General features: G+C 45.8%; 1 protein-coding gene across 1 annotated transcript in view; it reads left to right on the top strand.

The window, feature by feature from the left end:
- The first annotated feature begins 325 nt into the window (after positions 1-325).
- LSM3 (LSM3 homolog, U6 small nuclear RNA and mRNA degradation associated) overlaps positions 326-17,575 on the top strand; it is a 28,491-nt gene continuing 11,241 nt past the window's right edge. Inside the window, exons 1-2 of the mRNA XM_078662425.1 lie at positions 326-445; positions 14,940-15,050. Coding sequence (XP_078518551.1) covers positions 425-445; positions 14,940-15,050 — 132 coding nt within the window. The 5' untranslated portion in view covers positions 326-424. The remainder of the gene's footprint in view (positions 446-14,939; positions 15,051-17,575) is intronic.

Raw genomic sequence — 17,575 nt, 5'->3', positions numbered from 1 at the left:
CTTGGAGCCCATGATGAAAATCATATTAACACTGATAATAGGGGGAAATTACTTAGGCACGGGATATTTCTACATGTCGAGGAGTTTTCACCAAAATATCACACGATTTACATTATAAACGTTAATTCTTTAATGAGAAACATAGAAAGAATAGGAAGCCATGTAGATTAGCTTTCGTTATTTATAACCTTTCTTGGCAAGTGTAGTCTTTGTATTCTTTTAGTCTTGATTTCTTAGAGGCCCAACAAAAAAAGCTCTTTTACAAAATGGCCGCTTCCTTTTACTACCAAGTATGCAGTATCCCGCTTCATCTTTGTCCTTCGTCTGTTTCCACGATTCGGCAGAGAAGACACTCTTGCACTTCTCCGCTAGCATAGCGTTGCTGGTTCGAGTCCTGCGTTGGTGAAAGCGCTGCTTTTGAAAGATGGCTGACGAAATAGACCAGGTGAGGGGTGCCGCGGCGGAATGTGGGGGCAACTAAAGTGAGAGGCCATTCGATAGTATAAAATTAGAGTAACGTCTCTTGGTGCTTTATTTGGTAGCGGAGTAGAGCATGGTTGGCCTTTTTATCCAGCTTACTGTGCTTCTTGTTGGTGGCTGGACATGGAGTGTAGAAAGTGAGTTGTGTGTTTATGCAGAGTAACTCTCACTGCGACCACCGTGTTGCCCTTACATTGCATGAGAATAAGTTGCAGTTTCTGTATTCAAATGAATAGTGGCTGATATCGGAGGCACAAGTCCTATAACACGCATCTGCAATGCAATTGGTCTCGCAATTGTCAAAAAGACAATGTCTTTTACTTATGTTTATGGTGTGCATGTATGTGGTGTGGAGTTGAATGATGTGAGTTTGATTGAAATTATTAGTTGTGGAATTGTGTGTCGTAGAATAATGTGGTGTGTAGCGGATTTGTGTAGTGGAATTATGTGGTGTGCAGCGGAATTAGATGGATAGTGATGTGGTATTGAGTGTACTGGAATTATGTAGAGTGGGATTGAGTGTAATGGAGTGTAAATATGTGGATTTGTATTTTGTGGTGTGGTATGTCATGGAGTTTAATTATGTGGTGTGCTGTTGAATTGTTGCTATGTGACAGTGATTTTATGGTGGCATTGATGAATGCGTGTGTGTGTAAAGGCTATCTTGAATGTATTTTATTATCCTTTAAGAATAGAAGTTAGAAGCAGTTGCAAGGGGCACTGTGAAAAGACTGATCTGGTTTTGAGAGTTTCGTTACAGGTTTGTAAAGAAGAAGACAATGTCAGTGCTATGAGGCCATAGCAATGGCAACACACACACTATAAGAGTACTAGCAACATAACAACTCTTATAACACAGATAGTAGACAGGGTCCACACACCAATCACAGTCCAGACAGTGAAACTGAGAGCACGCGGACTTCTACGAATGGAGATGCCAGTAACACTGCGAAATTATTAAATGAAATGAGTGCAGAGTACTTTTTAGGTTTTGCTTGGCAATGCGTACGAAGTACGCATGCGCTAGCAAAATCTAATGATATTTCTATGTGGGGTCGGGTATCCGCCCCCTCCTCCCATTGGCTAGCTCCATAAATGGAGGCCATTGGTAGACGGCTCTGTCCGTCAATCCCGGACGAGATTCGGGGGCGTTCCCGAGAATTTTTCCACTTTGGCTACGTCACGCTAAGTCAGCCAAAAGCCGGGAACGCCCCCGAATCTGGTCCGGCATTAGAAACACCGGAAGAAGATGTCCGGCCTGCCGCCTGGTTGTGGGCGGGGCCGGGGGGACGTGGTTTCGCTTCCCCCTTCCTTGGGGAAGCCATTTCCTGCCTTGCCGGTCTCCCGTGTTGTGAGGGAGACCGGAGATGCTGCCCGCAGCGACATCCGGCCCGAAGGAAGCAGCCGTGTGCCTCCAGCCAGGGCCGCGCTGGGATTGGCCCAGCCGGCCGAGCCTCCGCCACGTCATCCGGTTAGGATTAGGTCAGCCGTTGTTTTCTTTCCCTGCCGTGGTCTTTTTCCCGCCCCCCTCCCACTGTCCGTGTTTGTTCCCGCCCCCCTCCCGCTGATTAGGTCGGCCGTTGTTTTCTTTCCCTGCTGTGGTCTTTTTCCCGCCCCCCCCCCGCACCCCCCCAAGCGACACCACGCTCAGAATAGCTAATATCCAAGCGGAAGTAATGGCGTTCGTCTGACCGCAAAAGCACGGACATTGTAGCACATTAATTTTAGTACTATATTATGTTCAGTTATTAGCGCTTCAAATCCTGCTCCAGGTGCTCCAACGCGCTTTACATAGCAACTTTTACGCGGCACCAATATAGCTAACTCTAACCTCATGTTACTATTGTCCAATGCAATGTGGTCTCTCACTTTACCGTCATTGGAGGGATGGAAGGCTGAGTGTGCCTTGCATCAGTCACTGCAGAGGACAGCGGCGCACTGCAGCAGGTGGGTGTTCAGAGTGAAGTAACAGTGACAGCGTTGTCTATGCAGCACTGCTAAAGCCGCACATAATAGGAGCAGGCGAAGCGTGATAGCGTTACCTGGTTGAGGCTGAAGTCCAGGTTGTTCGGCTGCCCCAGCAGCCGTGGGAATGCCAGTCTCTGCTGCATGTCCTCCAGGGCCACGCTCTGCCCCAGGGCCAGTAAAAGCAAAAGACATCCCGCGTAGATCCTGACGTGCACCGGCCTTGGGATCCCCATCCTCACCTCTGACAGCTTGAATATTCTCAAACCTCGTCCCTGCGCCCCGAGCCCCGCTCTTATACAGGTGCCCCTGACTCAGAGGGGGCCGCCGGCTCCGCTGGGCTCTGCGCCCTTCCCGCCTCACGCTGAGTCAGACCGCCTCACTGAACCAGGCACGGCCGGAGTGATAGCGCTCGCTGTAATCCAGTGTGCCGAAGGTAGGGCATCCGAGGTGTGACTGGCAGGCATCCCTCACCCCACCCTGGAAGCCAGACGGCCCGAGGAGTAAATCACAGACTGAGTAATGCGGCGAGTGCGTTCAGTCTGTTAGAGGTGCGACGGCTTCCTTCCTCTCCGCCGCATATTTGCATCTGAGAGCCGGGGCCGGCTCCCTGCAAGCTCTTGCACGCGGCCACCGAGGGCTGCTCAGTCAGAATTGTGGTTATAGGAGAGTAGGTTCACCGCCTCGGCGCCTCCTGAGAAGTACCCAAGGCCCTTGCCTCGGAGCGGTGCCCATGCGAGGGGCCGCTATCTCAGTGGGTTTCCACCACTTCGCTGGTTGCGAGGCATTGAATGACCGCTCTCTCGGCATGACCGGGAGAAGGCAGCCATCCCATGGATGCTGATTGCTACCCCCATGTAATTTTTCCAAGGTGTTAACTGCCTTTACAGTACTGGCACACTGCGTTTACACAGGCAGGTATGTGGTCCCTTGCAGGCCCCATCACTGCGTTTGCAGTTAGTCACACAAGAAATCCTAGTTGGATTAATGCACAGAAACAAACGGGCGAGTTGTACAACACACGCAGTCCAAAGACAGCCCTGCATTACAACCTGACTAATCTGTAGTGATATGGAGTGCAGCTGGTTCACTACCCCTCGAAGTATCTGTGCCTTCTGAACCGGCTGTAGTATTGTGCGTTTGTGTAAGTGTCTGTGTTCCCGTGTATGTGAATGTTCGTAATTGTGTGTGTTTGCGTAGTTGTATAGGTGTATGTATGTTGATTCAAGTGTGTGGGTTTTGATTCCCGTGTGTAGTTTTGTGCATGCGTACTTGCGTAGTTGTGTGTGTATAGTTGTGTAGGTGCATGTATGTTGATTCCGCGTGTGGTTTTCGTGTCTTCGTAGTTGTGTGTATATAGTTGTGCGTGTGTGTATAGGTGCATGTATGTATGTTGACTTGATTCCCGTGTGTAGGTTTTGCACCTACGTAGTTGTGTTCGTATAGTTCTGTAGGTGCATGTATGTTGATTCGGCGAGTAGTTTTTGTGTCTGCGTAGTTGTGTATATGTGGCTGGTTTTTTAAAACTTTTTTCCAAGCGGTGGTAAGCACAGAAGGCAGCTTCATGGCCCCTTCAGTACCCACGGAAATGAGGGCATTCCCGCTGTCCGTGTTTGTTCCCGCCCTCCTCCCGCTGATTAGGTCGGCCGGAGACTGGTTACTGGAGGACGTCAGGAGAGGTTGTGTGTACATTTATGGTGTGGATCCGGTGCCATCAACCTCCTCAGACTTGTGTCTGGTTCTTTGCACTGTGGATACCTCTGCTTCGGAGATCTGTGCGGGTGAAGGCAAGGAAAGCATCTACATGCAGCAACATGGAGGCCTGGTCAGGTAAGCCCTCGGTCACTCTTTTGAGCAGTGCTTTGGGTGACCTGCAAGGAATCCTATCCAAGAGGCATGGCCTATGTAATTAAGGGTGGCTTAAAACATGTAAACTAATATTGTAGGCCTCACCCATCATGTGACATGACCTGACCAGTATTTAGGTACCTGTGTGCGTTTTCTGTTATTCCTTCCAGACATAGAACACAACAATAGGAGTCTGCCTAAAGCCGAATCTCTATGCTTTGACAAGGTACCTGCATGGGTCGTGATACACATATCACCAGAATGACATGTCAGTCGTGTCATCACACTTATTGTTTTGTAACCATATTGCACAGCATTGAGGGGAAATTACCCCACTGTACGGCATTACAAAAAGCCAGTGACCAAGCTGATGGATCTCAGTCACAGAGCCGAGGCATATTGATTTTGCCAGTGCTTAAGAGCTGCAAATACACATTATGTACTAGCTTAAGTGATTGGCAAGAGTTAAAAATACAATAGATGCTGCAAATATGGTGATCTTTGAGTTGCATTGAATATATTGTTGCACAAAAGTAAACAGTTATTTGTACATTCCAATAGTGGGTGATTCAAGTATTGAGATTTTTTTAACTTCAAGAAATTCAGTTGACTCCGGGTCAGGGCCACTTGGACTACGTGATAATTGTAGTGAATGTGCGCAGACCTGCGGATCCTACTGTACAATAGTAGTTTGTAAAGCAAATTCTTTGACCCACCGCTTGATCTGATGTCTGTCTAAAACGAAGTTTTTGTTTATTTATTTGTTGCATCCATACTGCCAAAATCTTTCATTAAAATGTTTGTAATTAGTGACAATAAGCCCTTTGTGTTTGAGGCACACATGTTCCTGTGGCTGCTCTGGTGCATTGTTTTAGAGGCTACTCGTGTTCCTCTGGCTGCTCTGCTGTCTTGTAAGACTGCTGCATTGTTTTTTGATGCCACACATGCTGCTCTGCCGTCTTATAAGCCTGGTGCATTGTTTTTTGAGTCTACACATGTTCCTCTGGCTTCTCTGTCCTCTCCCTGCCTGTTGTCGTGTCCCGGTGGCAGCAGGCAGCAGGCAAGAGCGTGCACTGCGTCCCCGAAGTAACAGCCCTAAAGCAAGCAAGAAGTACGCCCCCCTCCCACCAATCCCTGTTAGGTAGTGGAAACTGTCCAAACTGGGGTGCAGACAGCCCCTCTCACCTTTCGGCCTGGTACCACTGCACCAGCCGCACTACTTCCCTACTGACCGTTCTCCACTTCAGCCCCGTCTACATTACAATTCCTGCTTGTGACCCTTTTGCCTGCTTGTGCTTGTTTTCGTGACCCTGTTGCCTGCTTGTGCCTCCGTGTGCCCCTGTTGCCTGCTTGTGCCTCCGTTTTCGTGCCCCTGTTGCCTGCTTGTGCCTCCGTTTTCGTGCCCCTGTTGCCTGCTTGTGCCTCCGTTTTCGTGCCCCTGTCGCCTGCTTGTGCCTCAGTTTTCGTGCCCCTGTCGCCTGCTTGTGCCTCAGTTTTCGTGCCCCTGTTGCCTGCTTGTGCCTCAGTTTTCGTGCCCCTGTTGCCTGCTTGTGCCTCAGTTTTCGTGCCCCTGTTACCTGCTTGTGCCTCAGTTTTCGTGCCCCTGTTGCCTGCTTGTGCTTCCGTGTGCCCCTGTTGCCTGCTTGTGCCTCCGTGTGCCCCTGTTGCCTGCTTGTACCTCTGTGTGCCCCTGTTGCCTGCTTGTACCTCTGTGTGCCCCTGTTGCCTGCTTGTACCTCTGTGTGCCCCTGTTGCCTGCTTGTACCTCTGTGTGCCCCTGTTGCCTGCTTGTACCTCCGTGTGCCCCTGTTGCCTGCTTGTACCTCCGTGTGCCCCTGTTGCCTGCTTGTGCCTCCGTGTGCCCCTGTTGCCTGCTTGTGCCTCAGTTTTCGTGCCCCTGTTGCCTGCTTGTGCCTCCGTGTGCCCCTGTTGCCTGCTTGTACCTCCGTGTGCCCCTGTTGCCTGCTTGTACCTCCGTGTGCCCCTGTTGCCTGCTTGTGCCTCCGTGTGCCCCTGTTGCCTGCTTGTGCCTCAGTTTTCGTGCCCCTGTTGCCTGCTTGTGCTTCCGTGTGCCCCTGTTGCCTGCTTGTGCCTCAGTGTGCCCCTGTTGCCTGCTTGTGCCTCCGTGTGCCCCTGTTGCCTGCTTGTGCTGTGTGGGTGTGTGTGGAAGGCTCTGTGTGGGGGGCTTTGTGTGGCTGTGTGTGTGGGGGGCTTTGTGTGGCTCTTTGTGGCTGTGTGTGTGGGGGGCTGTGTGTGGGGGGGGCTCGGTGTGTGTGTGTGGGGGCTCTGTGTGTGTTTGTGTGTGTCATTTGCGAGAGATCAAGCTAGTGGCATTGTAAATGACAATGCCATTTATTTATGTTAAAAAAAACATAAATAAAAATAATGTCAAGAGCAATGCCAATAGCTCTAACTTTAACAAAGGCAAAACCATTGCATTGTAAATGCTTGTTTTTACATACTACACTTTCAATGTACCATCACATTCACAGCCAGTCACTTTCACTGCCTATGTACCAACAATTTCTTGTGACGAGTTATAACGTACCATCATGTTAGAGGGCACAGTGTTTCCAGTAGAGATTCTTCATTAATAAATACATAAAAACATATACAACAAATACACAAATACACTCAGGGTGCACAGCAGACACAAAGAGCACAAACAAATTGACACATAGCCTGTATAAAATGATAGGATCCCACAGAGTACAGCAGACACATAGAAAGTACAACATAGTAACATAACGCAGACAGTGACACACAACATGCACAACTGACACACAACAATAAAATACAAAAAAACACTAATTAAGAAGATAATGAAACAGAAAGCGGACAGTGACACTCAGGCTGCATGCAGTGACACGCAAAGGATGCAAAGATTGTCTTACACCAAGACTGCAGAAGATGCACGCTCTCAGTTGAGACTGGAAACAGAGAAACTGAAAAGGAACACTGACACACTGGCTAGTGATTGTGACACACAGGGTGAAAATAGTAACACACAGAGAATAAAGACAATGACACGCAAATGGGAGCATACATTAAAACTACATTTATAACAAGTAACACACGGTGTATATAATGATATACAAAACATCTCACTGATTGAAGAATAGCAAAGCCATAAACTGCACAGCAATTACACATACGGCTAAACAATATGTGCAGAGAGCCTCAGTTTGCATGCCCATACTGCCAAAGACATGGTACGATATCAAGATTTGGCAGACCAGAAGAATCGATGCCACCTGAACGAAAGGTTTTCAGTACAGTGATTTATTTAATCAGATTGGTGCATTGTGGCTGGGAGATTGTTTTTGACCCGAATACCCCAACTAAGGTAACATACCTGAAATAAATTGATGGTTAAAGGAAAATACATGATTGGAGAACTTGTTGCAAACATAGCCATTATAATGACACACAGAAGGTATTGACAGTGCCACACAAAAGGTGATGATAGTGACACACGCACGTGGCGCATACACAGAGTGCACAGTATTCTCATTATGTACACGTACGATGAACACTAACGCATTCAATGTAAGATGGTAACACCTAGGGAACATACACATAAGAGTCCAATACAAAGAAACGCTGGTTGCACGCACAGCATGGAGACAAAATGCACATGCTTTTACAAACACATCGGATGCACACACTGAAACATCCAAATTTAACACCATCCACGCACTTTGTCGAAAATCAAAATGGCTGCAGCTGACGTTATATATTAGGACAACTGTCTGCAAAAGCAAGTTAAATGTACATGAACGCAGTCTCAGATTTTACACAAAAAAGATGCACATGCGAAAATATACTATCGGTTTCATGCGATGTTACAGATTTTTAACTTGTGCCAAAGAACTGACAAGCCCAGGTTTTTAACAACACAATGTCACAAAACCCAATTTAGCCATCCTTTAAAACTGGTGACCCGGTGTGAGCACAGTAAATGAAACAATCTTAAATATTTTTTCTTTAAAATCACAGATGTTGCCTATTAGAATTAGAGAGTACCTCTCATTACGTTATAGCAAAAGCAGTAATTGGCTCCCGAATGGAGGTGAAGGGCCAGGCAAGAGGCAGTCATGGACAGCATAGAAGATATTCAGGGAAAGAGGAGAGGCCCCGACCCTTCACAACATAAACACCATATGTAAACAGGACAGTTAGCCTTGGAGGTGTGGTGTTGTGGGAGAGGTGAGGGGGGTGCACGGGAGATTAAGGAAGGCAAGGGGCTTGCAAGCAGTGTTGTGGGAAGGGCAGGGCACAAGTCCTAAACAAGCATTGGCATAGCCAATAGGTCTCGGTTTTGGGACCTTATAAGTTATGAGTTATGCAGCACAATATCCTTGGTGCCACAACACCAACTGTTGCTTGGCTAAACACTTATAAGGTCCCAAAATAGAGACCTATTGGCTATGCCAATGCTTGTTTAATGTTGTGGCGAGCTGCAGGGAGCACAGCTGTCACGAAGCAGCAATAAAAAATAAAGAAAAGTCTCCTGGGTCACTGAACCAATCACACAATAATCAACATCCGAGGGATAAACAAAGTTTAATTGTGGTATTTGAATCCTCTACCTTTAGGAAATATTTCGAAAATATGGTTCATGACTGAGGTTCTTTAGCTTGACCTTAATGAAGACTGTCAATGCACGTATTGGACGCGTGTAGATCACCTCTGAGGTGACAGCCATGCCCTCTCATCAGGCTGGAAGTATGTCTACCTTAGCACAATGTAGGAACTACAAGCAAAACTACTTTTTCGTAGGATTAAGACCCTTTGTGTGGAGCTGCCAGTCAAAGACGTGCCGGAAGAAAGGTCTCTTTAAATTTTTAATAGGCAAGGGGTGACGCTTCCATGGCCAACAGAAGTGAAACTTAATCAGAAAGAGGGCGCAGACTGCTTTAAAGAGTTGTTGAATAAACGGTGAAGGGACCGTGGACCGTAGTAAAGCGGGAATCTGAGAAATGCACAATAAAAACACAGAAAGATTAGAGAGGAGACAAGTGTTGAACGTGACAGCAGGCGCACACAACAGCACAGTGAGGATTGAGATTGTACAGGGTGAAAACGTCAGGTGAGACGCACAATAAGTACGCAAAAATAAGCAGAAGAGACTGGCTCAATGGTAGCCGCTCAGCAAGTGCGATGCTTGCTAGGAACTGGAGAGACGGTATGATAAAGAGAGCAAAATGAGGGAGGACACAGGATAGAGGCGCGTGGGATAGGGACTGCCATCGAATTAAGTGCATCAAGAGCAGCCTTCATTAACGCGTAAATAGTGTGGGGTGAGAGAAGAACTGAGCCGAGTGAGTGTACCGAGCTCGCTGTATTGCGCTTCATGTCCTGCTTTTACTTTACTGGCGGCTGTGCGCCATTCTTAAGAAGAGCTGCATGTAAAAGGAGCGTGGCAGCCATTAAAATAAAAGTTCGGCATGTGGCACTTTTACAAGAAAAAGCACCACATGTGCGCTTATACTTAAATGGCGGCCACGCCCCTTTCTTTACATGTAGTTCGGCTAAAGAACGGGGCACGGCCACTGGTAAAGTAATAGCAGGACATGGAGCGCAATACAGCGAGGTGGCCTATAGATAGGCTCAAGGCGGCCGGAAGGCAGGCTGCAGGCGCCATTGTTGACTGTTTGCTTATATTAATGTAAAAGCGGGTGATGTGCTGAAGCCTAAAGCGTGGCGCCTGGGGGTGGGCGGGGTCGCGGGCACCAGTGTTGACTGTGCACTACTTCTGTTAATTTAAAAGGGAGAAAACGCAGAGGTCTGCATGCATAAATAAGTTATAGCGCGACATCCATTAAGCGGCGCCGCACTGAGTTGCTAATACACGACAAAGCAGCAAGGATTTTGCAAGCTGCGCATACCCGTGCGGCAGCTATTGTTACTTAGTGTTCTGCTGGGGCGGGATGTTGGGGCTCTGAAAGGGACGGCGCGCGCATACTAGCGAGTGGCAAATGGCAGCTGTGCATGTCACACGCGCTCTTGTGCGCATGATAGCAAGCTGGTCGCCGCTTTGGTAGCACTTTTCAAGCAGCTACTAAATGTCTCGCCATCCAGCGCAGGTGCTGGATCATGTCACGACCTAAACAAGCATTGAAAATGCAATAGGTCTCGCAATAACGCGAGTCTGAACTATTAGCATTGTAAATGATTATGCCCTTTATTTTTGCGTTCTGGTTTTTGGAACATAAATAAAAGGCTTAGCCATTTACAAGGCCTATAGCTTAAATTTGCGTTAAAACGAGACCTATTGCATTGCAATGGTGGTGGTGCTGCTGAGTTTTCTCTGAATCTGCACCCACAATCTGCACCCGTGTGTGAGTGGCGTTGCGTGTGTGAGTGGCGTTGCGTGTGTGAGTGGCGTTGCGTGTGTGAGTGGCGTTGCGTGTGTGAGTGGCGTTGCGCGTGTGAGTGGCGTTGCGCGTGTGAGTGGCGTTGCGCGTGTGAGTGGCGTTGCGCGTGTGAGTGGCGTTGCGCGTGTGAGTGGCGTTGCGCGTGTGAGTGGCGTTGCGCGTGTGAGTGGCGTTGCGTGGGTGAGTGGCGTTGCGTGGATGAGTGGGGTTGCGTGGATGAGTATGAGTGGGGTTGCGTGGATGAGTGGCGTTGCGTGTGTGAGTGGTGTTGCTTGGGTGAGTGGCGTTGCGTGGGTGAGTGTGGTGTTGCGTGGATGATAGTGGGTTTGCGTGGGTGTGAGTGGCGTTGTGTGTCTGTAAGTGTTGCTGTGTGGGTGAAAGTGGCACAGAGCCTTTGATGTGACATTTCAGGTGCAGAGCATGAGATTGATTCAAGGAGCAGGCATGGGAAACAAAACCTTCCTGATGTGAGAGACGATAACGGGTGCATATGCATAGGAGGAGAATACAGGTATATGGCATGTGAAGATATCAGGTGGAAAGATTGGGTAGGGAAGATAATTAGTTCAGGGCTTGCAAGGCATGAGTAGAGTAAAGCATGACAAAATGGTGCAAGGCATGAAAAGAAACTAATGCCAGGTGTGGAAATTGAGGAGTAAAAATAACGATACGGCATGAGATGTCCAGCAAGAGAATATAAAATGTGTGCCAAATTCAGGTGGCATGGGTAGGTAATCTAGTTCAAGCAACTGTGATATAAGTGACATCACAGCCTTTGGTGTGCAAGGCTAGCGAAGGGCCGTCACTGATGTAAGGCTTAGGAAGAGAACATAAAACGTCGAAAACAAGGACAGCGAACAAGATAGCTGTCTGACCGTAGCTGATCCGAAAGTTGCCTTGTTTGCTATGATTACAAGTGCAAAGAATGTCCCGAGAAGGTAGGGAGTGCAAGGCATGATACAGGAAATTATGTGTGCCTTAAACCATGGTAATGTAAGCAAACTGATACAAGTTGATCGGCCGGGAAGCGGCCAGGAAACACAAGTACGGCCGGCCACATAATTAGGAGAGGAGAAGCCGCACAGCACACGCTGGGAGAAGCCCTTTGATGTGCTGTGCGGCCGCGATGCGCGCTCTGTGCTGGGGAGGGCCATTAGGAACAGGAACAGATGGCCATGAAAGTGTATGGGCCAAATGCGCGTGCCTGTACGTGCACTCGAAGAAAACGCCACGGAAAAAAGCGGTGGTTTGACTATCCGATGGAGCACTTGAATTCTCCCCCATTTCCCATTGCTTCGCAATGGAAAAGGACGAGACCTAAAAAGAAGTGGGGGGGACGCTGACGTCACGACAGGTGGCTGGCACCATCGGACTCATTGCCTCCCCTCGCTCACCCCTTAGATATGATTGCATCACAGAAGCCAGCGCGTGAGCAGCATTCTGAATTAGCTCCGATCTCGCCCCAGAGAGGCCAAAGAGTGACAGTGTGGCTCCATTTCCTCCAGTTATTGAGCTCCCGGTAAAATAAGTAGGGGGACGTCGTCCACCCGCATGGTACCCCGACTCGAACCCTGAGGAAAGGTGAAGGGGAGCCACAGGAAGATAAATCGACAGACGAAGTTTCAGCTAATAAGTACCTGTAAAAAAATATAGTGTTGGTGGGACTTAACGCAGTAACAGTGTGAAAGAAAACATGCGCTGTTGCAGGCTGGAGTAAACCGGATATGAAAGTTGTAAAACAGGCACTCTCAAAGAGTGCTTAGCGTTGATAGACACAAGATGAAATAAAAGTTGTAAAACACACACTCTAAACACGAACAGCAAACAAAGAAACCAGAGCAGAATGGAATAGCAGCAGCGGTGGCAGAAGTTACGCAGTTGTTAACACCTCTCTAAATAGGAACGTTTTAAAATGTTCCCTAAAGGTGAGAAGAACCAGTTCCCTGTGTAGGTGCTTGGGTAAATCATTCCAGATTTGCAGGAGGGAAACTGAGAACGCTCTACCCTCTTTAGATTTAGAGATGTACCTGGGTAAGCTAAACGGCAGGCCCCAGATGAGCGCAGAGTCCGGTGCGTGTGTGTGTGTGTGTGTGCGCGCGCGTGTGTGTGTGTGTGTGTGTGCGCGCGTGTGTGTGTGTGTGTGTGTGATATTCACATGTATCTCTGTCAGAGGAACTGTCATGGGTTTTTGGCGGAATTTTATAAATAGGGGAACATCTCCCTGTGATCACACAGTCGTCATGGAAAGGTTTTACATATGCCCATTGCGCCTTCATTTCTCTCCATTGTTGTGTATATGTTTGTATGTTCATCCATGTATTTGACTGACTTAAAGTAGGGACAGGACCTCATGCAGGGATCTCAAAGTTCTGACGAAGGTCGCTGACCTTAGGTTGAGCATCCACAATTGCTCGAAACATATTGACAGTCTAATGCTGATGGATTGAGAGTCGATGTAACCATAGTACAATCCTACTACATAATCTTGCCCGGGCATCCGACAGTGAACTCATTTATTTGGCTAATGCCCCAGGCAGTTTTAATCTCATTTTGTGTCTTCAAAGAAAACTGATCCCCAATTATAAATCCTGAGCTCCCCCTTTGCGGTTGTGTCCACTTTAAAGTAATGGCACTTCGAGGATAAAGGAAAGGCCTCATAATGAAGCTAGCCTCAAAATGTGGGCGAGGGCTTCTTTTTCCAAAAAGGAGCTCCTTTACAAAGATAAAGCAGCCTAAAATTATTAGCTACTGTTATTTCACTACTCGTGTTTGTGATTTGTATGTTATCTTTTAGGAGGAAGGAACAGAGTCTGGCATCTCACTCCTTGTTGTGAATATGATAATTGGAATGCTGTCATAACTAGGTTAATCTCTGTATGACACCAAAATGGAGAAGTGTTTTATTTTTATTTTACAGGACAAATAGATTCCTTGAATGTTATGAAATTCAACACCCCTGCTCTTATTTCTTCCTATTTGGTTACTATGCTTCTGTATCCTCCCCTTGTTTGGTGATACTGTGTTGTCCTCTCTTCTTTCCAGCTTTACCTTTTTTTTATTGTTGGCTGTGAACACAGAAAGTTGCCTCTGTATTATACTGAATGAGTGAAGCAAGTGAGCCTGCCTTTCAGGAGTTGATGTGGAGGTTCACCCCCATAAAACTCTAAAGCAAGTACTGACAAAGTCAACTCTGATGTACTGCTGTATGCACATAATGGCATGTGCAAAACATGTTTGTGCCATATGCATCCTGCCTCTTTCTGTGCCTCTTATTTACTTTGCCCTAATTTTTTCCTGTTCCTCTGCTTAAATGCATTAGAACTTTAAAGCAAGGCCAGTTTCTTTGCCAATGCTTGTTATAATTTATCAATCTAAAATGGCAATCTTTCATATTTGAACGTTATATTAAAAATGCCAAAAATGGCTTTATGTGCATTATGACGTATGCACATGCATCTGCACCATTCTCATTTGCTTTTCTTTATTCAAAAGCCCATTTCAAAATGGCTGCCCATGTACCTGCGTACATTATCACATACCAGTGGCCATTTTTTGAATTTTCGCCAGTGCTTGTTAATTAAATCGGCTTACTTAGAGCTTGAGCAGGTGTTTTCTTTTCTTCAAAAATTCCTGATTCCAGCCCTGCTTTTGATGTCAGAACACTCTCTTATGATCGAGTGTAAATTATACCCAAACTGTTACAAATGATATCTATACTGCACATAGTCTTGGTTTCCATTCCTGTCAAGATTGTCTATAGAACATGGATCTCTTTGGAACATGGGATCACCCTGGCTGTATACCTTTCTTTATTTTCTACCAAAGCAGTTTAGCTTATATTAATCTTCAGTATTTCTTACCCTTATGAAGACTACTTGAAAAAGTATATCTTGTGTCTGCTCCATCAATCGATTTGTAAATATGTGAAGCCTATCTGTGTGACTATTATAAACCTATGAAGTGTTGAAAAGTGCTGCCATGTTTTTCTCTTTCTGAAAGTGGTTTATTCATTCCAAGCATGTTGATTGCAGTGGGGCTAGTTCTCTACCAGTTGGACTAAACATCTGGTAGGTAACTAGTTCCATTGGCTGATATCAAACTTTGCCAACCAGAATTACCAGATCAAAAAAATGAACAAAACAAAGCTCAGGCTGGTAAATTATTTGAATTTGCCCGAGCTGTATAAAATGTCTTTTTTGTTGTATGTTCTTTGTACTTGAAATCATGCAGTTTCTTTTATAATTAGATGTCTTTTTATTTTTTTAGCAACAAGCAACAAATACAGTAGAAGAGCCTCTTGATCTTATCAGGCTCAGTTTAGATGAGCGAATCTACGTGAAAATGAGAAATGACAGAGAACTTCGGGGCAGATTAAATGTAAGTGACAAGTGATACCATAACTCTACAATCATCTGCCTTATCGGTAGAACTGGGCGTTCAAGCATGTTTGGTATTGTCGCACGTCCTTAGTGGGGTTTTCTTTGCTCACTCTTCTGTGTTACCTGAGCCCTAGCATGGACTACTGTTTTGTGTCATATCATGTGTGATGGTTATAGGAAGCCATAGTGGGATGGTTGGTGTTTTGCCTTGGGCCTGCATGTGAATAGGGATGCATACTATGTATGTGCAGATGTCTGCATGTATTAGTGTTAGAAGATTATTCGTGTGTATGTCAGCCCATGTGTGTCTGTTGGTAAAAGTGTGTTTCCACTTGCAGTATGTTAATCTGTGTATGATTATGGACACCTACTTTTGACAATTACACTTGATAATGCCAACCTTGCCTTGCCATTTCCCTGACACTGACTAGCTCACAGACTCCATGAAAAGGCTTGCAGTGTAAATACCTCTCTTGCATCTTGTTGTGTAGGTTAGCTTACTCCTAAGAATTATTTTTTATTAACCCATGTTGAGTACAGGTTTGAGAATGCAATAGTATATAAATTACAGCCCTTTGTGCATCAAGTCTTAAGCTGCTGTATGTCTTGAATGTTTGTTTTTTCTTTCATCTGAATCAAGAGCTTTTGGCTTTGTCAATATTTTTAGCCTTGATGTACACCAGTGTGGCTGCTGTTCAGCATGTCTAAAAGTTAGCGGAGTGTCATGTTGTGTCGTGGACTGGCATAGAGTATAGTAAATTTGGTTGGCATTACGAATAATAGAATTGGGTGGCATAGAGTATTGTGTCGTGGAGGAGAATGCCATGGAGTGGCCTAGAATGGAGTGTAGTGGCCTAGGATACAGCGGTGCAGATTGGCATGGAGTATGCGTGGTGTGGTAGTGCACTGCCATTACAGATAACACATTTTCAATTGAAATGACCATTACATTTGCACAGACAGTTTTACTGATAAAACTATATAAAGCACAAACGATAATGTGTGGAAATGGTGTCACCTAGCGTATTGACTTTGTTTTGATCAAAATACATTATTTGTTTCCACCACACTTCTGAATTACAAAAACATTTGCTTCATTTGGGCTTTCTATTTCAAATATATTCTGAAATATTTGCACAGTTAATTTACAGACATTTAAATTGTGTTGTGTGCTACAAACAAGCCATAGCTTTCACATACCCAGATTATCAGATTAATCCTCTCACTTTGAAGTCCGACAAAGAAAAGTAAACATTAAGCTGCCCCGAAAGACAGAGCCTGACATTTGACCTCTGTCTTTGAATGCACAGCAAGTGTGGCACGATAAGAACAAACTTGAAAGGCCTTCTTACAAAAGTGAGCACTTGTGGAAGAATACAGTAAACCGGCTTTGTTCCACGGAAGGGACATGCTGGCAGCCTAAAACAAATAAAGCCAGTAAATAAAAGCCAATCACATATGAGTTACAAACCACAAAGACAATAGTAAGCAATGGGCGGAATGCATTCTTTGTTCAGTTTTTAGAATGTCCCCAAGAAACCTTTAACAACAAGACATCTGTGTCCCGTAGGGTAGGCTTTGACCTAAAAATACCAGTATGCAAAGTGCTACAGGCTCAAACACCACAGCTAGCTAAAATTGTCACTCAGGACATGATGGTTCCATTTGACTAGTATGCATGTTCCACCTCCTATGCCACCGCAATATGCTGTACTCCGTTAAACATTTTGATATGCTTCTCCATCTTTTACAATGTAACTTTCATCCGAATAAACCTCAATTAACTATTGTATATACCTTGTGTTGCCCATGGTAGGCAAGAATATTCCGTCCAGTCCATGTGTTCCCTGTCCATTCTCGCATTTGTAGTCTTGCATTTATATTATGAAAAGCTATACCTGAATGTAAATTAAAAACTCAAATTAAATGAGCTACTCATATTCGACAAGTGGCAAGTTGAGAGCACTAAGCAGGTGAATTTGTTTCTAAATTGAACTCAAGCCCATAACTACTGAATTACCTTCCCTTATTAAAGTTATTAGAAAAGTGTGGGGGGGGGAGGGAATACAGCAGAGCCCCACTCCGTGTACTATCAACATTGAAAATAGTTAAAATGAGCAAACTAAACTTAGGTTAATAGTTAAGACGAAGTTAAACAGCCCTTAATTAAACATAATTAAATGTTTTAAAAAAAACAGCTTGATTAATGTTGGGAAAAGAGAAGGCCTTTATGGAATATAAATCGCAGCACCTATTGATGAATCTGGTGCATCCACAAAATATGCAATCTGGTCCCTCGAGGGTGAATATAAAGACAAAGTATTGGCAAGGCCAATAGGTTGCGCCTATGCAAGAACTTTTGGCTTTGCCAATATGTTTTAGCCATGTTGTTCACCAGTGTGGCTCCTGTTCAGCATGGCTAAAAGTTCATGGGGTAAAGGGAGTACCGTGAAGTGTTGTGGAGTGGCATAGTTGCATGGAGTGGTGTTGAGTGAAGTGTTATGGAGTAGCGTAGAGCGGAGG

Source organism: Lissotriton helveticus, chromosome 9 (assembly GCF_964261635.1).
Source record: "Lissotriton helveticus chromosome 9, aLisHel1.1, whole genome shotgun sequence".
Classification (NCBI taxonomy): domain Eukaryota; kingdom Metazoa; phylum Chordata; class Amphibia; order Caudata; family Salamandridae; genus Lissotriton; species Lissotriton helveticus.
This window is presented reverse-complemented; position numbering and strand designations above follow the sequence as displayed.